This window comes from Emydura macquarii, unplaced genomic scaffold, assembly GCF_026122565.2.
Source record: "Emydura macquarii macquarii isolate MOO-44397 ecotype Brisbane River unplaced genomic scaffold, CSIRO-AGI_Emac_v2 contig_2676, whole genome shotgun sequence".
NCBI lineage: Eukaryota > Metazoa > Chordata > Testudines > Chelidae > Emydura > Emydura macquarii.
This window is the reverse complement of record NW_027132813.1, coordinates 9,359,070-9,380,377: the sequence shown is the minus strand read 5'-3', so window position 1 is coordinate 9,380,377 and position 21,308 is coordinate 9,359,070. Positions and strand designations below refer to the sequence as shown.

The 21,308-nt window shown below is 44.7% G+C and overlaps 1 protein-coding gene across 2 annotated transcripts in view; it reads right to left on the bottom strand.

The window, feature by feature from the left end:
* Window positions 1-21,308, bottom strand: part of ITPKB (inositol-trisphosphate 3-kinase B) — a 105,126-nt gene that overhangs the window by 19,470 nt on the left and 64,348 nt on the right. For both annotated transcript variants that reach the window (XM_067564842.1, XM_067564843.1), the window contains exons 3-4: window positions 7,444-7,543; window positions 6,570-6,783 (exon numbers count right to left, since the gene is read on the bottom strand). In XM_067564842.1, the coding sequence (XP_067420943.1) occupies window positions 6,570-6,783; window positions 7,444-7,543 (314 nt within the window). The remainder of the gene's footprint in view (window positions 1-6,569; window positions 6,784-7,443; window positions 7,544-21,308) is intronic.

Below are 21,308 nucleotides of genomic sequence, written 5' to 3'. Positions count from 1 at the left end.
GTCTGTTTCAGTTGGACTATCAAGGAGGCAAAATCTTGTTCCCAGCTCCTGTAAAATACAGCGCAGACTGAAGAGGTGTAACTTTGAACAGATCTTTGTGATTCATAACGGAAAACAATGGGACAATTGGAAAAGAAGGTGGGTGGGGCTGGATGCATGTTCCTCCATTGGATATATATGTCCTTTTCCATAGACATTATTGGTCTGGTTCTTTTGTCTGAATTTCTGTTCTATGAACAGACATGCAGTGTTTATTACCCTTGCTGTGGATTTTGGCCAGTCAACTCACAGTGATACCTATGACAAGTCAGGGGATTGGCAATGAAGTCTTAAAGCTGTTTTCAATGAGCCTCCAGACAGATGAAAACTGCCACTACCTAGAGAAATCTGTGGGCGGGGAAAGGGCAGTCTCTTCTAGGACAGAGTAGAAAGGCTGAGATTGCTTCTGTTCAGTCACTAGTAGCAGCTATGGCCTGCCTTCAGATAAGTCTCTCTCAGAGCAGAGCAATCACTTTTGCCAGATCTGTTGAACTAAATAAGATCTGCTAAGGAAGAAACTCTGTGCAGAGTTAGGAGCGTCCAGTGCTCTTTACAATGGCCCTACTGTCACAGTCTGCAGCGCTCATTTATATGCTTGAGGTAGGCATGGAAGGATTTGATTTTTATTGGTTTCACGGTACACACACACACACGCACCCCTTACCATCAATGATAATAAAAATGTACAGATAGGTAAAGTAAGGAAAAATGCTGCTTGAAAACTTATGAAAGTTTGATTTAAGGATATTTACAATTTGTGTTTTAATGGTTACAAAGGTTGAACTTTCTGAATCTCAATGTCTATTATCATTAAATGATTATTTCTGACTCCTCTATTGTTGCCCCTCGCCAGAATTTCATGCTTCTGTGAACATTTAAATAGCTAAAAATAGAAAAATGCTTAAAAATACATATTAGTGATATTATCCATTGAAATGATAAACACATGAAAATCAGATTCTGCCAAGCCTATCTCTAGGGACCCCCTCCTCCAGTAGCAGAGACATTCAGTAACCTTCATCATTTGCTGCTTTTCAAAGAGAGGTCTTGTTCATGATATCAGGCCTTAATCTTCCAACTCATGGGTCCCCCATCCTTCCCCCCAGGCCTTGCCCCCTATGATAAGTTTCACTACAGAAATGTGTATGAATCAGTATTTCACAAGCTATAATCCCCAAAGCCAACCTGAAGGAGCAAAGAATCTAAAAGAATCACTTAACCTACCTGTGAAATACATCTAGCTGTGGGGCAGCCATTTAACAGTTTAGGACAGCAGGTGGAAGCCACCCAGTTGAACTGCAGTGGGATTCAGGAAGGCAGATGTAATTACCAGAGGGTGAATATGACCAGGACACAGAGGGTATTTATAAGGTCCCATGGCATCTTTAATAGCCACAAGGAATCAAAACCTTGATTTTACATCTCCTCCAGAACAGCAGCACAGACTAGTGCTCTCTAATACAACAGTTCCCAACTTGGGGGGGCGGGGCAGGCACCAAAGATTCCACAGGGTCCATGAAGCTTCAGTAGTATGGAGCTCATTTAGACCCAGGTGCAACAGCCTCAAACTCTGTGCAGGCCAGAGTGCAGGAGCGGCCCCCCGAGCTCCATGCCAACTGGGCACAGCCCTCCTGAGCACCGCGCTGGCCAGAGCGGAGGAGCAGCTCTCCCAGTCCCACACAGGCCAGGCGCCCAGCTGGAGAGGAACAACCTTGCACCGGTGGGGTCCTGCAGCAGCCCCGGCCAACCTGCCAGCACCCGCCTTCATTACCCTCAGTCCATGAGGGATGAAAAGAGACGGGGCCACACAGGGTGTGCAGTGGCGGCTGTGCCAGGGAAGGCCTAGCTTCTTACTCAGATAAGAGTAATTGATTATGTAATATAGCGTTGTTATTAATTATTATTATATGTGTTTATAGGGGTTGTGTGTGTTTATGGCCCATGTGGGGTTGGGGCAGAGGGAGTGAAGGGGGTAGTGCAGGGCTCGACAAATTTGCTTTGTATCTAGGAGCCAGCTCGAAAATTAAGGAGCCAGATGAATTTTTCAGCTTTCAGGGTTTTATGTTTCAATGACTACCAAAAAAAATGTCACGTGCCACCATTGAACGGTAAACAAGTTATGGGCGAGACACACGTGTGTACACCTGTACACACCACGAGACTACAAAGCGTCATTCGTCTCGCATCTATTCTGTGTTTAACACGGATGAGCACACAAGCCATTCACTGTGCTCCTTGCTTTGCACCATGTGCCAACAAAATGTCCACCAACCATAAACTGCGATACACGATCGCAAATGATCGCTAAACAAAGAATTCAGCACTCAGATGCGCTGCCAGAGATGAGCAGTGATTGGAATGCATTATTGCTAAATTGTTGCTTGATAACTTCTACCTGAAACTCTCAATTCATATTTGTATTGTTTTGTGTCCAGGAGGAGAAAGCATGGGTGAACTTGGCCATCAGGCAGTTTATTATCCTCTCTCTAATTTCATCTTCCATTTCCCTGGATTCTGAAACTCAGATACTTGAAACTTTGCATTTTCATAATTGTCTGCCCATCTAGTTTCAAGGATAATTCTCTAGTGTTCATTCAAGGGCTGGTGGGCGGCTGTGGTAGCCCCACCCTGCCCTCTTCCACCACGTGGGCCCAGCGAGGCACCCTGACTGGAGTGCAGCAGCCACTCTCCCCTCCTGCCCCCAATGTGGGCCCAGTGGCAGGACGCTCTGGCTGGAGCACGGCAACCGCAGCGCTCCTCACTCCCGGCCCCGCCATATGGACGCAGTGGCGCCCTGGCCGGAGCACGACAGCTGCTCCCCTCGGGACCCAGTCCTTCACTGGGAGAAATACTAGGTGCCAGAATTAAATTCCTAGGTGTAATGGTGACCTGGCACCCGGGGTTTGTCGAGCCCTGACCTAGCATTAACTAGTGGGGCTTTCACTCAAAAAGGTTGGGAACCACTGCTTTAACATAATGGTAGAAAGAGTATCACTTACTGCAATTCCACTCCCTATAGCATGGTTTTCAGAAGTCTCTGCCAGTTAATATCCCAGTTCAATCCTGTTTGTAGTGGGAACCTGCCAGAGTTAAGGTAGTGTGATATGACAGATTGGATACCCCAGCAAGACACCATGCAACAAATAACCCTGCTGTATCCCTTCACTCTTTAGCAATTCACACCCACAGACCTGCTACAACAAAGCTATTCTCTTAGCTTAGCTATCTAAGGACCAGCTCTCTGCAGATGGGTCACGTTGTCTGTCTGTTTGCCTATGCCCAGGCAGCCGCTCAACCAGAGCTTTACTTCTACACCTCAAGCAGAACACAAGGGTTGGTGCTAGAGAGAATACATGGAAAGGGACTGCATGTACTTCCCCTAGGACTTGGCTAGGCCAGCTTATATCTGTTTCAGAAATCAAGGCATCTGGTCACATGGCAGGACTCTTTTAAAACCTCACCTGAAACAAAGTGGTGAAGGGCCCTAGCTTAAGTTGGTGTGTGACTTTTGGGTGGAGTGAGGCAGCAAGCAGTGTGGTCTGACATACCCTGTGAGCATAGGGAGAAGTCCAGGGTTTCTTCACTGATGGATACCCTTTCCTCTCCCTCCCAGTCTCCCCTAGGTTTTAGCTAATCACCCCATCCCACTGAATCTGGTTTTAGGTTGACACTAAGTGGAGAAGACCCTTGTAGACTTCATGTAGTTGCAATTATGGGGATAAGCCTCATTTGTATTGTGGTGACTCCAAGGGACCATGAGCAACTGTGGTGTTAGGAGCTGTACATAGATGGAAGTAAACACCATAACAAGGCCCTCTGGCTCCTGCTCCAATCCACAAACTGCTCAAAGACCCTTATGCTGGTCAAACACCTTGTGTAGTTTATTTACAACATGGGTTCCCCACTACCTTTATGCTATATATATATAGAGAGAGAGAGAGAGAGAGAGCTGCTCCAAAAGTCCTGGGGAGCCCCCATCTCCTGTAACAGCCAGCAGCACTACAATTACACAGTCTCTTTCCTCCTATTACTTGTTTTTCCCCTTTTCTGGGCCCTCCTCTTGTGTCTATTTGTAGACTTTGCCTAATGACTTAATTAGCCTCCCAGCTCTGCTCCACCCACAAATTAGGCCCAGCTCTGTTTAATCAGCTCCATTCTATACTGTTTGATTGGCACTGCTGTGACCATGGGCTGGCTCAGGTGTTCTTGCCTCGCTTTCTGTCACACAGACACCCCTTCTTTATTATGATAACATGTGGGGGCCACAGTCAGCAATCCAAGTGTAGTGGTGGTGCACATGTGTGTAATTAAGGTTGGTCTTGCCACAAAAAGCGTCAACAGGGAGAGCATAAGGTAATGGAAAAATAATTGTTGTTTGTTACACTAAACACTGTCACCAGCTGCCTAGCCCCTGTCCCACAGGCTTTAAGAGTTGAAAATGCAATTTGCTGACCTCATTGAGCCTCCTTTGTTAAGCTTTAGTGTCCACCTTTTTTTGCCCCACTGTCTTGCAAGTCTCCCCTGAAAGTTAAGCTCTAACTACCTCCTGAGCAATCACATGCAGATGATTTTGCTTAATTCCACATGCTGATATAGTGTGGCAAAAGGATAAATAGAACTGCCTGGAGTGCTCTACCTTCACGGCTTGTCAATTACACCAACACAGACCAGGTCTACAGCTCATTGCTGGTACAAGCAAATTTTAAGGAAATGATCTTCCATAATCTCCTTGATGAGGATGTGCTTTTTTTGGGCAAAACCTTGGTTAACCCTGCTCAGAATATTTTTCCATTTGTTCATGTTGTAACTTGAACTTCATTCCCCTTTGGTAAAGCAGAGGCCAACCAACAGAGTGCTGCAGAACAGTCTTCCTCCTTTCAGAGCTACAAACAAAAGCACATGGGCAGAGTTACTAAAACAGGGGGTTTTCTTGTGGGGTGTGTGAACAAGATTTAATTGTCACCCACAGAGGAACAGTCCCTGTTTCCTTCAAGTTACACATCAACTCATGCTAGCGCAGGGGCATACCATGAGCTTAGAAGCTGCCAGCACTCCATTACCTGCATTCCTTCCCCACCCCTCTGGAGGGAAGTATGGGTTTTGTGACTGACAGTCTAACATGCCAGCTCATGTTTCATATCAGGAGTTCAAAAGGGGAAGGGAAAAAAAAAAGACGAAGAAATTCCTCTCTTCCCACAAAAGCTGTCAGCTTTTCCAGAAAGCATAAGTGTCTCTACCACATCTAAGCTTTAAGATAGTCATTTAGAGGGATTTAAAACCCAAGCTGGCTATATCTGGCTCAAATCTGCACACTGGCTTTGGGTTTTGACATAAAAACTTAAGAACCTGATCCTGCAATGCTTGCCCATAATCCTTACTCACTCAAATAATCCTATTGCAGTCAACAGGACTAGTTCCATGATTAAGGAATAGCTAAATGATTGCAGGATTGAATTTTAATAGTTTGTATATGGTTCTCAAGTAAGACTAGAATAACTACGCTCATCCTTTGTGAAATGCTTCAAGATCCATTGTTGAAGGACAGAGTATAATATTATATATGCTGTAGCCCAAAGAGCATTCAACAGCAAGAGAGTGGTAAGGGAAAGGATTGAAAGCTGTTTGAATTCAGATCTGAAGTGGAGAGTCTGAGGCAGAGATACAAGAAGCCCGGTAGCTAGCACCACGGTTTTCATTGCAGCTAGACTGGGCTAGACTACAGCTAGATAGGACAAGGAATGCCATATGCCCTGATGTTTTTCTTGGGGCATCTCCCAGAATATGAGCTGTCCTGCCATACCTTGTCCCAGCATGCTAGAATATACTTTGATCATTGAAAACATTCCTTCAGAGAGGGGTACAATTCCCTGCTGCTCTTCACAACGAAGTCAAAAGTGGGCATGCAGCAGCACTGCTTGTGCTTTAGCCAAGGTGTGTGAGGTCTAAGAAATGCTGCCCCTGCTTTGTCTTAAGGCAACTTGTGGTGGGAGCTCCCAGGCAGAGCTTCCTCGCTGTATCTCACCTACTGACCTCTTTTTAAATCTGCTTCATTCAAGGATCTCCATTTTGACCCATATACAACTCCTGAAATGCCCCTCACCACTGCCCCTTAGATCAGTGCCCCCTGTGGGTGAGAGAGAGGGAAAGGCACCTTCTCAAAAGCTGCCATTCCCAGATTCCTGGAACAGCAATGGGCTTCAAGTGCAGATTGATGCAACATCCCCTTCACTCCAAACAACCCACTTCCACAGTACACCACAGGGTCACCGACATGTGACTGCAGGAGTCGGTTTTACCATTTCCCAACCCAGGTTTCCTCTTGTGTCTCTCCCCCATCCCCACCAACTTGGCTTCCCTCTAGAGGCCTGAGCAATAGTCATCCATGGCCAGGTGAGCCTGTTAGAATAGCGGTTTTGTTCTGGATATTCTTTATTGGGGTATTAAGTTGCTTCAAGCACTGGATTTGGATCCTTGAACTCACGTTGCTCATTTTTGCTTAGGTACAAGCCAATGCACCAAACAGCACTAACCTGACTCCCATCTTGCAGTCCATAACGCAGGGGGAGTCAAATTCAGCCAGCAGGTCTTCCATCTGATTGTACCGCTCCCCATCCTTCACCACGTCCCCGTGGTAGGCAGGAACAAAGGGCTTAAGGACATCGTTCATCAAGCGGTCCAAGCAGCGCTGCTCAGATTCACAGTGCTTCTTTAGTATACTGCCATTGGCTGCAGCCTTGAAGCTACCTGAGAGACAAAGGGCAACACAGTGCTTACTTGGGTGCAGAATACCGTGGAACCTTCCCAGAGGAGAGCAGGCAGAGAGTCATAAAGCCTCCTGCCCCTGCTTACAGCCCCACCCAGAACAATCAAGGGTACAGTGCCTGGAAAGGTGTAATGAAATTCTATTGAGTTTCCCACAGTGTCAAAGGTTAACAGAGGTAATTGCTGGCAGACCTCAAGTGAGAGTAAAGGCTATATATACTACTCACTTTCGAGGACTCTATCACTCCTTCCTTGCCCCCCAAACTACTAAGTGTGGTAGCTCTCAGGTATTGCTAAGTTGAAAGGTTTGAACTTGGGACCTTCATCATCTGAGCACAAACCTCTACTGCCTGAATGGCAGGAGTAACTCCAGTATCTGGCAGTAGGGACAGCATTGCACTTTCCTAGCATGCTACATTGGGATCTCCATAGTGTACAATCTAGCATTTAGATCAGGCCCTCCCTCAAGCCCCTGCTTCCCCAAGGATAAGGCTGATTAAATGTGAACACTCAGTGAGCAACAGAGTCAATTTAGGCCAGTACAGCTAATTAGCTTAACAATCAGGAGACTTCCCAACACTTCATTAGTCTCATGCCATGGAGGGTCCTCTTGATGACATGGCACAGCGCACCCTTCCATACCTGCATGCCCTGCTAGTTGAATCCAAGGATACTTTTTCTTGAAGGACATAACAAAGGGGGACCAGTGCACCATATTTTTGATCTTCCGCCATGACTTGCTCTAAGGAAACAGAGAAATGCATATAGTGGGTCAATTTTTTGCCATTCAGAAAGCCAGCTCAGAGAGCATGTTTGTGGGTTTTTTGGACAAGGGAAAAGAAAGCCAACACTGAAGGATGGAAGGGAAAGGAGGACAGGGAACACTGCTCCTCCCCTTTCTCTTCTGCCTCGGTGCCAGGCTGGACTAGTAGCATATAAGTCATTGGACCTCAATTATCAATTCACACTGGCATAAGTCAAGAGTGACTCCACTAAAGTGAATGGCGTTTCAATGTTACACTGGTAAAAGCGAGATCAGAATCAGGCCTACTGGTTCAGGAGATCACCCGCCTGCATACAGCAGGATCACCTACTATCCTTTCTCCACCTCTTAAATTTCCCCTTTAGGAGAGGCCAGGCTGACAGCTCATTTCTGGGGGGCACACTGGACAGCTCTTGAGTTAGAATTCTAGGAATCCTGGTAAGATTTTGCAAGTATGCCAGCATTTTGCAGGCTGGTAAAACTCAACTTCAGATCCATGAGCTAGAAGCCACTCAAAAGAAAAGCCTATTTTTGTTCCACATTGGAAGACAGCTGCTTTGGTCATTGAGCATTGAGTACGTGAGTGTCTGAGGGACCAGTCAAAACAAGTTAATAACCACGTTTGAGAGAACAGTTCACTTCTGACATGTGGTATTTGTTGTTAGATAGATTTATTAGTATAAATACTTGTGTGCACCACAATGGGGTTGTACTCAAACATAGGAAAGCTTCATTCAAAGACGCAGTTTTTCCTGAAGAAAGTTGTTTTCCCTAGATTGCTCTGATGGAACACACAGCTAGTAAGAGGCAGAGATATTTCTTATCTCAGCACCAGAAGGCTGTGCAAACAATCCATGCAGGATATATACAACAACAATGGAAAAATGTCTAATTGCACAAGATGAGGCAACCAGCGGTTTTGTCCTGACAACTCAGGAGCAACTGAGTTCAGTTTGGAAGTGCACATTAAAGTTTTCCTCATTTGTTCATCTTACAATGCACGTAAGAGAACAGCTTCCTCATTCCATATAGTCTGGAGAACTAAGCTTCGTTCCCTATCTGTGTGTGTGCAAGGGATGAATGAGTGATCCAACATTCCTAATCCTTAGGGCACTTACTTGGGGTGAAGTCACAGGCCAGAGCCAGGCAGCCAATGTGGTAGCCAATGCATTTAGGGAGAGGGAAATTGATCTGGGTGGAGAGAACAGATCAAAGTTCTTTATTTCCTAAGCCATCCGGTTGGAAGTTACCATTGTATGAGTTGGTAGTGTTCGGGCCTCTGCACTCATCGAGGTTGTTCAAAGCAGCTGTCTGAAGTCTCAGCAACAGAGGAACAAAGATGTGGTGTGGCCATTTGTCTGAAGCTCTGATCTCAGTTTTGAGAGAGCAGGCTCTCCTACTACTATTTTGGTGTTATTTTATAGAGTGGAAGGCCAGGTGGCAGAAGTTTTAACATTAAACCTCAAGAAGCATGCATTGGATGATGCCACTTAGGCATGGATCCAAATACAGGGTAGTGTGAAGCTGCATTGCCTCGAGGGGAGTTCAAGGAATCCCTGCCGGGCAGCCATATGCAAGAAAGCATTGACTGCATCATACTTTAGACTGGCTTGTGACACTGGCAGAACAGCCAACATGTGTATGACCCATAACAACTGAACAAGAGTCACTGCAATTGTAACCAAGACCATCCACTTAAGTATGGGTATCGAAGAAATGTTAATTAGACTAGAAATCACCAACTCATTCACTTTGTATGGATAAGAATCAAGAAGTTTGCTAAGTGTACTTGTCTATGTTTACCTGTATCCTTATAGAAGTTTACCAATGTAACCAACTAGCTTTGAGAAGCTAATTCCCTTCCATGTCTTAATTGCCTTATGTAATGTATGCATCCTCATTCAGTTAACCTTAAGATCAAAGATGTAAGATACTGCAGGAAAGTAATAGTATTACTTACATTGTCTGCAGTTATAATGGAGGACTGGTTATCTGCCTTATGTAAATAAGTGTAACGAGTTTACCTGTGTATGCACAGGAAATAGGAGATTAACTTCAAAGCAATGGTCCATAAACTACCTGCATGGCCTATTCTTCCTCAAAGGAAAGCCCTGCTGTGACAATTTCTATGAGAAGGTTGTCAGCCTGCAAGACAGCTATAAAAGAAAAGCCTTGAGCCTGATCTTTTCATCTCAAGTCTGCTTAAACTTTAACAGGGAAGGTCTAAACCATAGGACTGAGGTGTCCAGGTAGTTGTCTGAATTACCCTGGAATTCTCATGAAAAAACTCTAACAGATGCTACACCTGAACTGCCTTTTGGACTATAACCCACTGAAATAACTCCAGAGAGCCTTTTGCAAACCAGCGATCTGCTATAACATCACTGCTATCAGATCCTGATCTATGAACTCTATGATTCCTTTTCTATTTATAACCTTCTTCTTTCTTTTGCCTTTTATTAATAAAATCATGATATTTGGGTAGGATCTGATATTCATATTGACCTGAGGGTGAGTGTCCGACCCTTTGGAATTGGTAAAACTTTAAGAATGGGGCACAGGTTTTTCAGTAACTCCTCACTACATTAGACTTGGTTGTCTGGATGGGAGCTCAGAGCAGGAATGCCTAAAGGGGACCATGTTTGGCTTCTGGTTAACCAGAGTGGTACTACAGAAGCTCTTTTGTCACTGGCTTGGTGAATCTAATTATAGAATAAACCATGGGTTTGAGGGATTGCCTGTCCTAGTTCTTGCAGTCTGCCCTGAGTGTGACATCCTCTGTGTGGTGCATCCAGGCACCCAGTCACACATTCCAAAAGTGGTAAGGGAGGAGGCACGGCAAAGTATCGCTGTGGGACACAGTGCAGGAGCAGTCCTGCACTCCACATGGGGTCCAACTCTTGCATGGGATGCACAATGGATGGAGGGGGCAGGGAGGATCTTGGCGTACATCTTTACCACCAGAGTGCATGGACTGACCACTCACCCCTTCAAGTAGCTATCGGAGAATCAGAGCTGTCAGTCTGCTCCTGGGATATGTTTATAGACCAGAAGTTTGTCAAGGAAACTTCCAAAACATTAAGATCATGTAGGGCATCTGTCTCTCTTGCACTTTGCTGTTCAGGATTTATTTATTTGAGCTGCAACTTTGCCAGTTTGGGCCAAGGATGCAGAAGGCAGCTCCCTACCTGACATGTGGATGAACATTTTATTTATAAGTAAAATGCCAGAAGTTGTGTCCTTTGGCTGTTCTTTGTTCTCTTTTGGCAGAGTGCACAGGGGCTTTTCCCCTCCTTTTGTTCTCAAAATAGTAACACTGAGTTCTGACTGATGGGTTTATTTTTTAAAGAGGACTCCTGTTTGCAAGGGAGTCAGACTTCAGATCAATGTGACCCAACTTGTCTAAAATAAAAAGGGGAATCCTCCCACCAACGCAGAAACATAAGTCAATCAGTCCCAGGATATAAGCCAAGGCAACGACTGTTCTCGAGCCAAGATTTTGTTTTTCAGTGCTTAGAGGTTTATAGCAAAAGTCTTGATGTACTTCAAAGCATGAGCTAAATGAAGCCAATGGCCAGCCCCATTCCTTCCCCAGCAGAGGCTTTGAGATATTGCCAGATAAGTCCTGCTCCGTCAGTTCTGTCGGATTTCTTCCCCTACACCAAACCTGAAGAGCTTATTGGCAAAGAAAATAGAGTGCTCACAACTCTGGGGTTGGGCTAAACCCCTCCCCCTGGCAACTATTTTATCTGATGTGCTAACTAGTGGCACTGAACCCCCAGAGTGAACTTTCTATTCAGTTAAGCAGGATAAGGATCCAATGGCCCACTGAACCAGGGTCCAATGTTGCCGTCCCTCAGCAGGTCTACAAGTACAGCACAGCACATTCCCACTACTTTACACCCACAGGAAATGGTTCTGAAGCAGATCTAGGACAGGTGTTTGAAAGCCACACTTAAGTACACATCCCCTTCTCAGTGTTACTGCTTTTCCAGCAGGCTTCACATTTTGACGGTACCTCAGCTCTGCCAAACAGTCAGACCATTAACCCAGCCAAGGAGGTGTGACGGTGGGGGAAGAATCTGAAGTCTTATTGAATGGCCCTGCATTTCAGGATGTTTACTTGGAGCAGCTTTATGGACCATTTTGAGTAGAGCAGCAGTGCTTGTCTCAAACTGCAGAAGCCAACTCCAGTTGAATTCAAATGACCTTGGTGAAGCAGCAGTAAACTTGAGTATGTTCTTGTGTGCCTATAACTTGCTAGAGTTTTCTATGGGGATATTGGAGAAGTTTCAGGCTATGATTTGGTTGGCTCTGGTCTCTGGGAATAAGTAGCCTATTATAGACTCGGCCTATCAAATACCATGTGCCTATTCCCATGTCATCACAGTCCACCCCACTCCACAGAAGCCATTTCTATCTGGTTTCTCAAAGGAAGAAATTCACTTGAACTTTCCCAGTAGAGAAGACAGGGTGTGCTTAGTCTCTGCCACTGCACAGTGTATAAGTCTAGCAGGCAACAGCCTCAGCATGCTGCAGTTCCTTTCGGAGCCATCTTTATTTTACATATAGCTTGTGATAAGCACCTCCCAGCTTTACTAGGAAAAGTTTGCTTCACCAATAGAGTTCTCTTGTGCCATCAGCCCCAAGGCCAACCGTGTATCATTCCCAGACAAGGATGCAGGAGCAGCTTGTTTTGCTGACTAGCTCATTAGGGCTTATTTTATTGGTTAGGTGAAAAACAAGTGTTTGTCTGTTACTGTAGTGGTTAACAAGCAATAATTTTTGCCAGGGACAACCGCCCTAAGGAATCGGGGGGCTGCCTGACACTTCTGTGCACTCTAAAATGAGATCTAACGTCTCCTGGAGGAGACACAGGGATTATTTTACTCTGTCGTAATCAGACTGTGATCACAAACCTCCAGAATCCATTTGAAGAGAATCTAGCCCTCCTCAGACAGGGTGTCATTTTCACAACCCATTCTTCACCCCAGAGGTTTCCCTATAGAATCATAGAAGATTAGGGTTGGAAGGGACCTCAGGGGGTCATCTAGTCCAACCCCCTTCGCTATTCATATCTCCCACATGGCTCCGAGCTTGTCTGCCTAGGTATGCAGCACTCTCATCCAAAATCCATCCTGATGCAAGGGGGGGATCCAGGCCCTTGTATGCCCAAGCACCTCTCCACTCCTGCTCACACCTGCGAGTGGGAATACAGCAGTCCAGGCAATGAGGAAAGGTGGGCAGGGCACTCAGCCAGCAGTTTGGCTAACGCTGGTAATAGGAGGCAAACAGTGATAATGACTAAAGCCAGCTGTGGTGAGCCAGGACTTTGGCTAGAATGGCCCTTTCCCAGGACAGATTTAAGAATCAAGGTGCAGTCTCAGTAGTCAATACTGTTGACAAGTACACCTTTCTTGGGGAGATTCTGGGCTGGCATGGGTGGAAGTAGCCCCGCTTCCCCTCACCCCCACCCTCCTTGTCATTTCAAATAAGTTTCGTATGTTTGTCAACTGAACTTTTACTGGGCCAGCGGTGGAGAAGGCCAGCTTGTCTGTGTTACATGATCCATTTTCAGTCCTGCCACTAAGCATGAGCGGTACAGAGGCAACGCAGTAACCTTTGGGTACACAGCCCATTGGCACCTTTGAACCCACTGGTGATATTTAGGAGTTCATAGTGACCACAACCATAGGTGTTTGTGCCTGTGTGAACAACAGCTTGTGTTCACATAACGGTGAACCACTGCAAATGGATGTTGTGGGATTCATGAACAAACTAGACCCAACATGGGAGTTTGCACAACATAGTAGAAATCAGAGTCCCAAGGGTTTGCACTGCTCCAGTTTTACTCCCAGGTTCAGACACCAGCACCTCCTTGCACCAGCATTGGCTGCTGCTTCTACCCACAACATGAACTAATAATACACACCAGGAGTGTTAATGCTATATACGGCAAACAGATGTTTTTTAAACCAGTCTTTGGTTAAGTGTTCCATGGAAAAGCATCACCTCCAGGTTTTTATGTAACTTTGTTTGTACTTCAAGACATTATTCTAAGGTAGGTATAAGATCAAGCCTATAGTTTGTATGTAGATGAGATTGCATATGTAGTTATTAGAGGAATGTTAGGTGCAGGTAGTTGCTCACATAATCAGAGTAAATTATTGATGGGAACACCAGGAAGCGGGCATATTTGGAAGAGTAATGTGGTATTATAGAGCAGTGAAGTGAAGTATCACACAAGATAGTGGTTGTGGTGAAGTTATGTATGTGTCTGACCATTTCAGGAAGGCTGGTATGCACTGAAGTCAATGGCACTACTCATGTGGCTAAAACGAAGCATGTGTTTAAGTGCTTTGCATAATCAGGATCTACGACATGCACAGCCATGCTGTGTGTATGGTGTCCTTAGGTGAGGTTTGGAAGAGTCAGTTCTCCAGTTACCTTGCTTTCTAGCCAAAGGTCTGGTGCAAGGGTTAATTTAGTATAACTTTGCAGCACCAATCAGGCTAGACAGTGCATAAGTGGGGCAGCTATGGAAGATGTTATAAATGTAGTGTTCTCTCGCTGCATCCAATCTGTTTTAACAGCAGCAGCAAATACAGAGTGATTAGCTAGTTTGTGCTAAATTATTCAGAAGTGATGAAAAAAATATTCAGTGAAGAGCCCCACTTTTCAGGCTAAGACACTTATGTGGCAGTCAGACTTAAATATCACAGCTGTAGAAGTAGACTCTCTAGCGTTACTTCTGCCAGAACTCTTAGTAGCTGCCCGATTCCTCTGGCCAAATAAGGCAGTAGCTACTTATTAACTTTCTTCTGTGCATCTTTGGATGCTAGTTTGGGGCCACTCCTGCTAAGTTCCCTGGATGCGGGAGGCAGCTCAACATCTTCAGGGTCAGAGGTTTAATTCTAGTTCTCACTTTTGGTGTATGGGAGAGGAGGGTAGAGAAGACACAGTTTTATCTACTGTGTTTACCTTACTTATTGGGAGTCTAAAACAGACTGTAGGGTTCCCCTATCTGTCAACAGAGCTTTGTATGGAAAAACTATACAAGAACTCAGTGCCAACCCAGCAGTTCAGAGGAAATATTTTGTTTCATTAGATTAAACAAAATGTGACTGCTGAGCCCAAGGTTTGCTGTATATTTTCCCTATGGCAGGTAGCTTTCTTTTAAGCAGCTGGAGGTCATGACTGCTAAAAGGAGCTGTGCCTTCTGAGACCATCCATCCACTTCCCTTTCCCTGTATAGATTTTGAAGGGGTTTTATTGGTATTATTTCCCTTACAGATTGCTTTGTGAGTGTCTTCCCCTTACTACGGATTGAGCCAAAGATCTGTGGCAACCAGGTTAATTAGCTGCAATTATGGCATCCCACAGTTTTATAGGACCAATTGTTCCTGCAAATTGCTTGAGTCAGGCTTGTCCTAAATTATTTCTTTATTGTTATTTAATTGAACAAGTGCTCTATTTAAAATGAGCACATTGTTAGTCAAGGCGTACGTCAATCTCAGGCTTGGAAGAAGAAGCGAGTCCAAGGGCACTTTCAGTTAGTGATTACTCTGTATCCTAAAAACAACTTCACCCACACACTCCAGTTAGATTTTGAAAGAGAGTCTGGAGTCGGAACAGACAGAGGAGCTTAGGAAGTCTTTAGAGGAGACTGTGGTGAACAGTCCAATGCAGAAATGCTGAGCAGCCCCTATTTCCACTCCCTTCACTGGAGTTGCAGATGCTCAGCTCTTCTGAAAGTCAGGCCCTAAATATAATGAATCCATATTGGAAAGAGTGAATGGAGATGCACAGAGGATAAGGTGAGTCAAGAGCAGAAACAGGGATAGAACCCAGCTTCCTAACTCCATTTATAGACACTCCCTCTCATTTAGGTTTTGCCAGTTTCTCTAGGTTTCTATTTTCACAAGCAAACATGGGAGGAGAGAGTGAACTTAAGTAACTTCTAAAATCTGTACAAGAAACTGGTACTGAGTTTTATCTTTGCTGGGCAAGCAACCTAACTAGTTCTAAAACACAGCTTGGCAAATGTATGAACAGGATTATATACAGTGGAGTTGCCTGCCATAGCAGAGGCCTGGACTCAGTGACCCAGCAGGCCCCCTCCAGTCCTATGTCTTATGTCCCTGTGCGTGGCACATTAGCAGTCAACAAACCCAACACTTACTGAAAAACTGTCCATGGCCACCCATGCATTTAGTGATGTCCTTAAAATGACCACTGCATGCCAGTCACGTCTCATGTAATTCTTGAAAGACTGCACTGTCTGCAAAACCTGCAGAGAACTTTGTCCCCCACACCCCCCCAATCCTTTAGGCTTGCTAAGAGTCACAGTGTGCTGTTCAAAATACCCTCAAGAGATCAGTGTACACCTGCAGTGCAGGAATTCTCTCTGCCCCTTAGATTTAAAGTGAAAGCATCAGCCCTACCAAAAAAGGGAACTCCAGCCACAGGAGTTGCTTGGTTGCAATGTGACAAGTCACTCAAAGTTCAGTGACTTTCAGCAGAACTTGGAGTGCTTTTGTGGGGGAAAGGGTGAGGTGGTGTTCAGTTAAGCAACTTGTAGGTTTAAAGGTTAGCAATTTGTTCTCAGAACCTATTGCCTTGTCTGACAATAGAGAAAAGCAGATTTTGCACAACGTTCAGCAGAGTACTAAAAAAGCAGCGAGTGTTTGCCCACAGAGTTCACTGTGTGTCAGCCTGTTCTGAGGCCATGGTACATGCAGCCAAGGAAAAAGAGACCATTTACTTTTCCATGTTTAAAAGAATGAATGTGTTTTCTTTTGGTCTTTCAAAATTTGTTAAGGTTTCCCTAATGATGATTGCTTCCCTTCACTAGGAAAAACCTTGTACCTCCAGAAGTGATAAGAAGCACAGCTTTATTCATTGTATAAGAAGCTGATGTCCAGATTGCAACAGCACAATCTGTATGCAAGCCCTGGCAGGTAGATGCTTCAGGCTAAATAGCTCACTTCTGAAACCAAGTTTGTAAACCTGTCTTCAGAGCACTGGAATGTTCTGGCATACAAGAGAGCAAAACAATGTTGACCTAAAGAGACTTTAAATAGAAGACACTAGTGTGACATAGCCAAAGAAATCTGTAACAGAGCCAGATTGTGCTCCTTTCTTCAGAGTTGAGAATGTGCTATTCCTTCTTCCCAATCGAGGGGAAAGATTACAGACAGTGATTTTATAGCTTCTCTGGTTCCATCATACCATTCCTGCTCTCCATCTGCTTCCACATTGGACATCCAGTTGGTCCAATCAGCAACTTTGTTTGTCACCGGCAATTTTGACAGACACAAAAAGAGCCTAAGCCATCACTTCAATGGAAACCAGAAGGCAACAGTAACATCATGAAAATGAACTGCCCTTGAGATCTTTGGGAGTTGACACTCCACAAATCATACCCATTGTCCCTCAGTTGGGAACTCTCCCTTGCCATGTCTCTTGCTGTTAAGGACAAATTGGCTAGAGACTGGTTTATTTGTTTGAGCACCAGCTCCCAAGGGAAAGGCTTTGGATCGGTAAACACTTTTTTTTTTGTCTAGTCAAATAGGCATTTAATTCATGCATAACAGGGATTCAACCTCAGCAGCTCATTCAAAATCTGGTCCTAAGCAAATTCTAGTCAGGTTCTTACACTGCACCCATCACTCTGGTCTCTGCAAAGCAAACATTCTCTTATGACTAATGCCAACTTCTGCACAAAGGATGGTCAGTGGTTAGGGAATTAGACGGAGACTCTGGAGACCCAGGTTCAAGTTCCTGCTCCACCACAGACTCCCTGTATGACTTTGGGCAAGTCACTCCGTGCCTCAGTTCCCCCTCTGTAACATGGAGCTGTGCCTTACCTCAATCTTTAATGTATTTGTGTCCCCACAAATACATTAAAGATTGTGAGGCACTCAGATACTACGGTGTACTACCCGGGATAGATCTACTCTCATCACCTCTCCTAGAGAGTCAATCACGCACACCGACTGGTTACTACATGGATATGGATATCCTGTTTATTATTTCTGTGAAGTTAGATGCTATGCATTTTCAGAATCAGTATAATTCTACAAACCAAGGGCTGGTTCACCCTGTTAAGCTGTCCTACAGTGGCTAACGAGAATAAGTACCAACGTCAGGGCAGGCTGTTAAGAGCCAGGGCACAAACCCCAATTGGTTGAGAGTTGTATACTTCGATTTCACCAACCAATTATCAAGTGTAAACCCTTCAGGCACTGTAACGGCCTTAGCGTGGAGTCACAGAGAGTCCCCTCGGGTACTCCGATCTGTCTTGCCACCCAGGTGAGTCTACCTTTGTGATAGATGATCCCTTACACCATGAATCACAGCAATATTCGGGTTACTCCCAGTCCCAAAAGACCAGTCACTTACCCAAGGTCGATTGCAACTTAGATCTCAAACCAAAGACAAGGCTTGTAGCCAATCCTGTCATGAACTATATACAGATTTATTATTAGGAAAAGGAAACGAGAGTTATTTACAAGATGAAAGCAGGTAAACAAACATACACAAATGAGTTACAATCTCGAATATCTAAAGTAATAGAAGCTTCTCTGATAAGCAAGCTCTATGTGTCCTTTAGAGCTAACACAGGTTAAGCAGTAGGGATTTTGTGCTTATACCTAGAAATCTTGGCCCCCCAGAGTCCAAGCAGCATAATGATAGAGTTCCTCCTCGTTAGGGGTTTTTAATTCCCTTTCCCCTTTCTGCTTTGAGCTGCAAACTCAGCCAATGGGAGGAATTCACTTGCAAGACTCAGCTTCATAGGGCGGGAGGGAGGTAGAGAAAACACCAAGTTTTTTGTTCTCTTTAATATTCCACTTTAGTCAGTCTGGTGCTGATGGGCCTTCCTTGTCGGGCAGGACATAACCCTTGCTGGAGACCAGCATTTCACACTAACTAATGTCTCCCTCCTGTATGGTGATGTACATCATTAAAAAGACGTACAGTGCAAATGCTCAAAAATTCCTTTACAATACAGGATACAGGTGTTATAAGTGAGATTATTGAATGTTTGTGAGTTGCTGCATTAAAATCTAAACGTTTTTCTTATAATTCTAATATCTATTTTAATGCTAACACACAGGTGAGCAAGACTGTTTTCATCTCTGTATTTGTCAGTGTTCCACTGAGGCACAGAGATCTTGACATGAGCTGGCACCTCCAACACAAAAGTGGCAAAGAATGGGGCAGGCAAAGCTCTAAATACTGGTAGTTTTTTCTTCCATAGGCTCAGTCCTAATGTAGTTCACTGTGATTTCCTCCTGCTCTACTGCTGCCTCTGTAGCACTTGTAGTGGCACCCACTGTGGCAGGTGAGTGTGTGGATCATGGGGTCACCTTAAGCTTGGGCAATATGGTTGCATATGACTGACACCCCACAGTGATGGCAGACTTCTTGCTTTCCTTTTGGTAGGGGGTTTAAACCTTGCTCCCTTGGGATTTTTTTAAAATCAAAGTTGGGGTTAGGTTTATTTCCAATCCCCTCTTCGTCTGGGTGACATGAGGATTTCCCTCCCCCTGAGATTTATGCCCCCCATGAGCCCTAGATTCAACATATTCATCAGCAATTTCATCAGCCTAGAAAATGGTGGATGGTTTTTTGGTCACAGATGGCTGCTTTTATCTTGTCTGTAACCATTCATAACAATTGCTCCTTGGCCATCAGATCAAACAATGTTTTAGAACCAACTTCCCCCATTATCCATTTTCTCATAAAATTACACATTTTATGCACATATTCCACATGAGTGGTATTGTCAAACATGAGGTTTCTATACTTCAATCAAAAGGTCTCACGGCAATATTAAATCTTTTAAAAACTTTCTTAGACACCTTAGCATCACCCTCTTCCCTGTTAATCTTTCCCCATCACTTTCCCCGTTAATCTGGTTAAGAGGCTAGGCAGCTGTTTATCCCCTGGGATATTGTGCTTCCCACATAGTCTCTCAGAGGTGGACAGGAACTCTTCTATGCAGTTAGTTTCTTTATAAATTGGGCAGACATTCTCCCACTCCCTTAAGTTGCGGGGGGTGGGAGGGTAATACTCACTGGATGGGGAAGCTCCTTTTGCTGCACCAGTAATTTGAGCTGCAGTGTATGAGCATCCATCTGCCTCCTATGTGCCCTCTCCTCAGCTTCTATAATGGGTCTAACTGCTGCTAATTTTTCCATGCGTCTTTGGTGAGCTTTCTCTTCATCTTCTTTGCTGGCTTTGATTACAGGCTGAGCTGCCTCAGTCTCCCTGCTCTGCAATTCTGCCATCAATCTCTGGTGCTCTCTTCCTGGGCTCTCAGGTGCTGCAATCGGGCCAGTTCCACTGTGGTGGTCTCCTCTGCAGTGTCTGGGGCAGAAGGGTCTTCAGATTCCATCACCTCTTCTTCCCCTTGCGCCTGGTCAAAACTTATGAGCAAAGTTCTCGGCTCCTGAACTGGGTTTTCTTTTTACAGGATATTCTCCTCACCACCATAATTACACAAGTTCTTTTCTCACAAGACACCACATGACTGTAGTTCACTCACTGTGTCTATTCTTTAACCTTTAAAACTCTCAACATCAAGTTTAAATTTTTAACCATAAACTTAATTGACCTTTGGTATGTGAATCCTGCCAACGCTATGCAGGTGTTAAGCTGTACTCCAGTGGCTCAAGAGCACTAACCTCAGGGCAGACTTTTAAGAATCAGGACACAAACTTCAAATTGGTTGTGAGTTTTATACTGGGATTTCACCAACCAATTATGAAGTGTAAACTCCTCAGGCCCTATAACCATCTTAACATGGAGTCACACAGGTACTCCGATCTGTCTTGCCACACAGGTGAGTCCACCTTTGTGATAGATGGTCCTCTACACCACTAATCACAGCAATATTTGGGTTACCTCCAGTTCCAAAGGACCATTCTCTTACCCCAGGTCAATTGCATCTTAGATCTCATACCAAAGACAACATTTGTAGCCAGTCCTATCATAAACTATACACAGATTTATAAATAGGAACAGGAAACAAGTGAGCTTTTTGCAAGGTTAAAGCAGGTAAACACACACACACACCAATGAGTTATAATCTTAAATTTCCAAAGTAATAGAAGTTTCTATGCTAAGCAAGCTCTATGTGTTCTTTAGAGTTAATCCAGGGTAAGCACTAGAGATCTTTTACTTGTGCCTAGTAATCCTAGTCCCCCAGAGTCCAAGCAGCACAAAGATACAGTTCCTCCCTGTTAGGAATTCATTTGCAAGACTTGCTTCATGCAGTGTGGGAGGGGAGGAGAGGACGGTCTAAAGAACAAAGTCTTTTGTCCTCTTCTAGTGTTCCACTCTAGTCAGTCTGGTGTCGACGGGCCGTCCTTGCTAGGCAGGACACATCACCAGCTGTTGGAGACCAGTGTTTCACACTGATTAATGTCTCTGTCCTGGCTGGTGTTACACTGTTACAAAGGCTTACAATGCAAATGCTCAAATATTACCTTACAGGATGGTGTACAGATGTTAAATGAGATTAATGCAGCAACTCACAAACATTCAGCAGAGTCTACACACATTCTTACAACTGTAATGTCTATTTTAACAATGCTAACACACAGGCGAGCCAGACCGTTTTCATCTACGTATTAGTCAGCGTTCAACTGAGACATGGGAACCTTGGCATGAGCTGGCACCTGGTCTGCTGGCACCACACACGCCATGCAAGATACAAGCCACTCCATTTACCCTC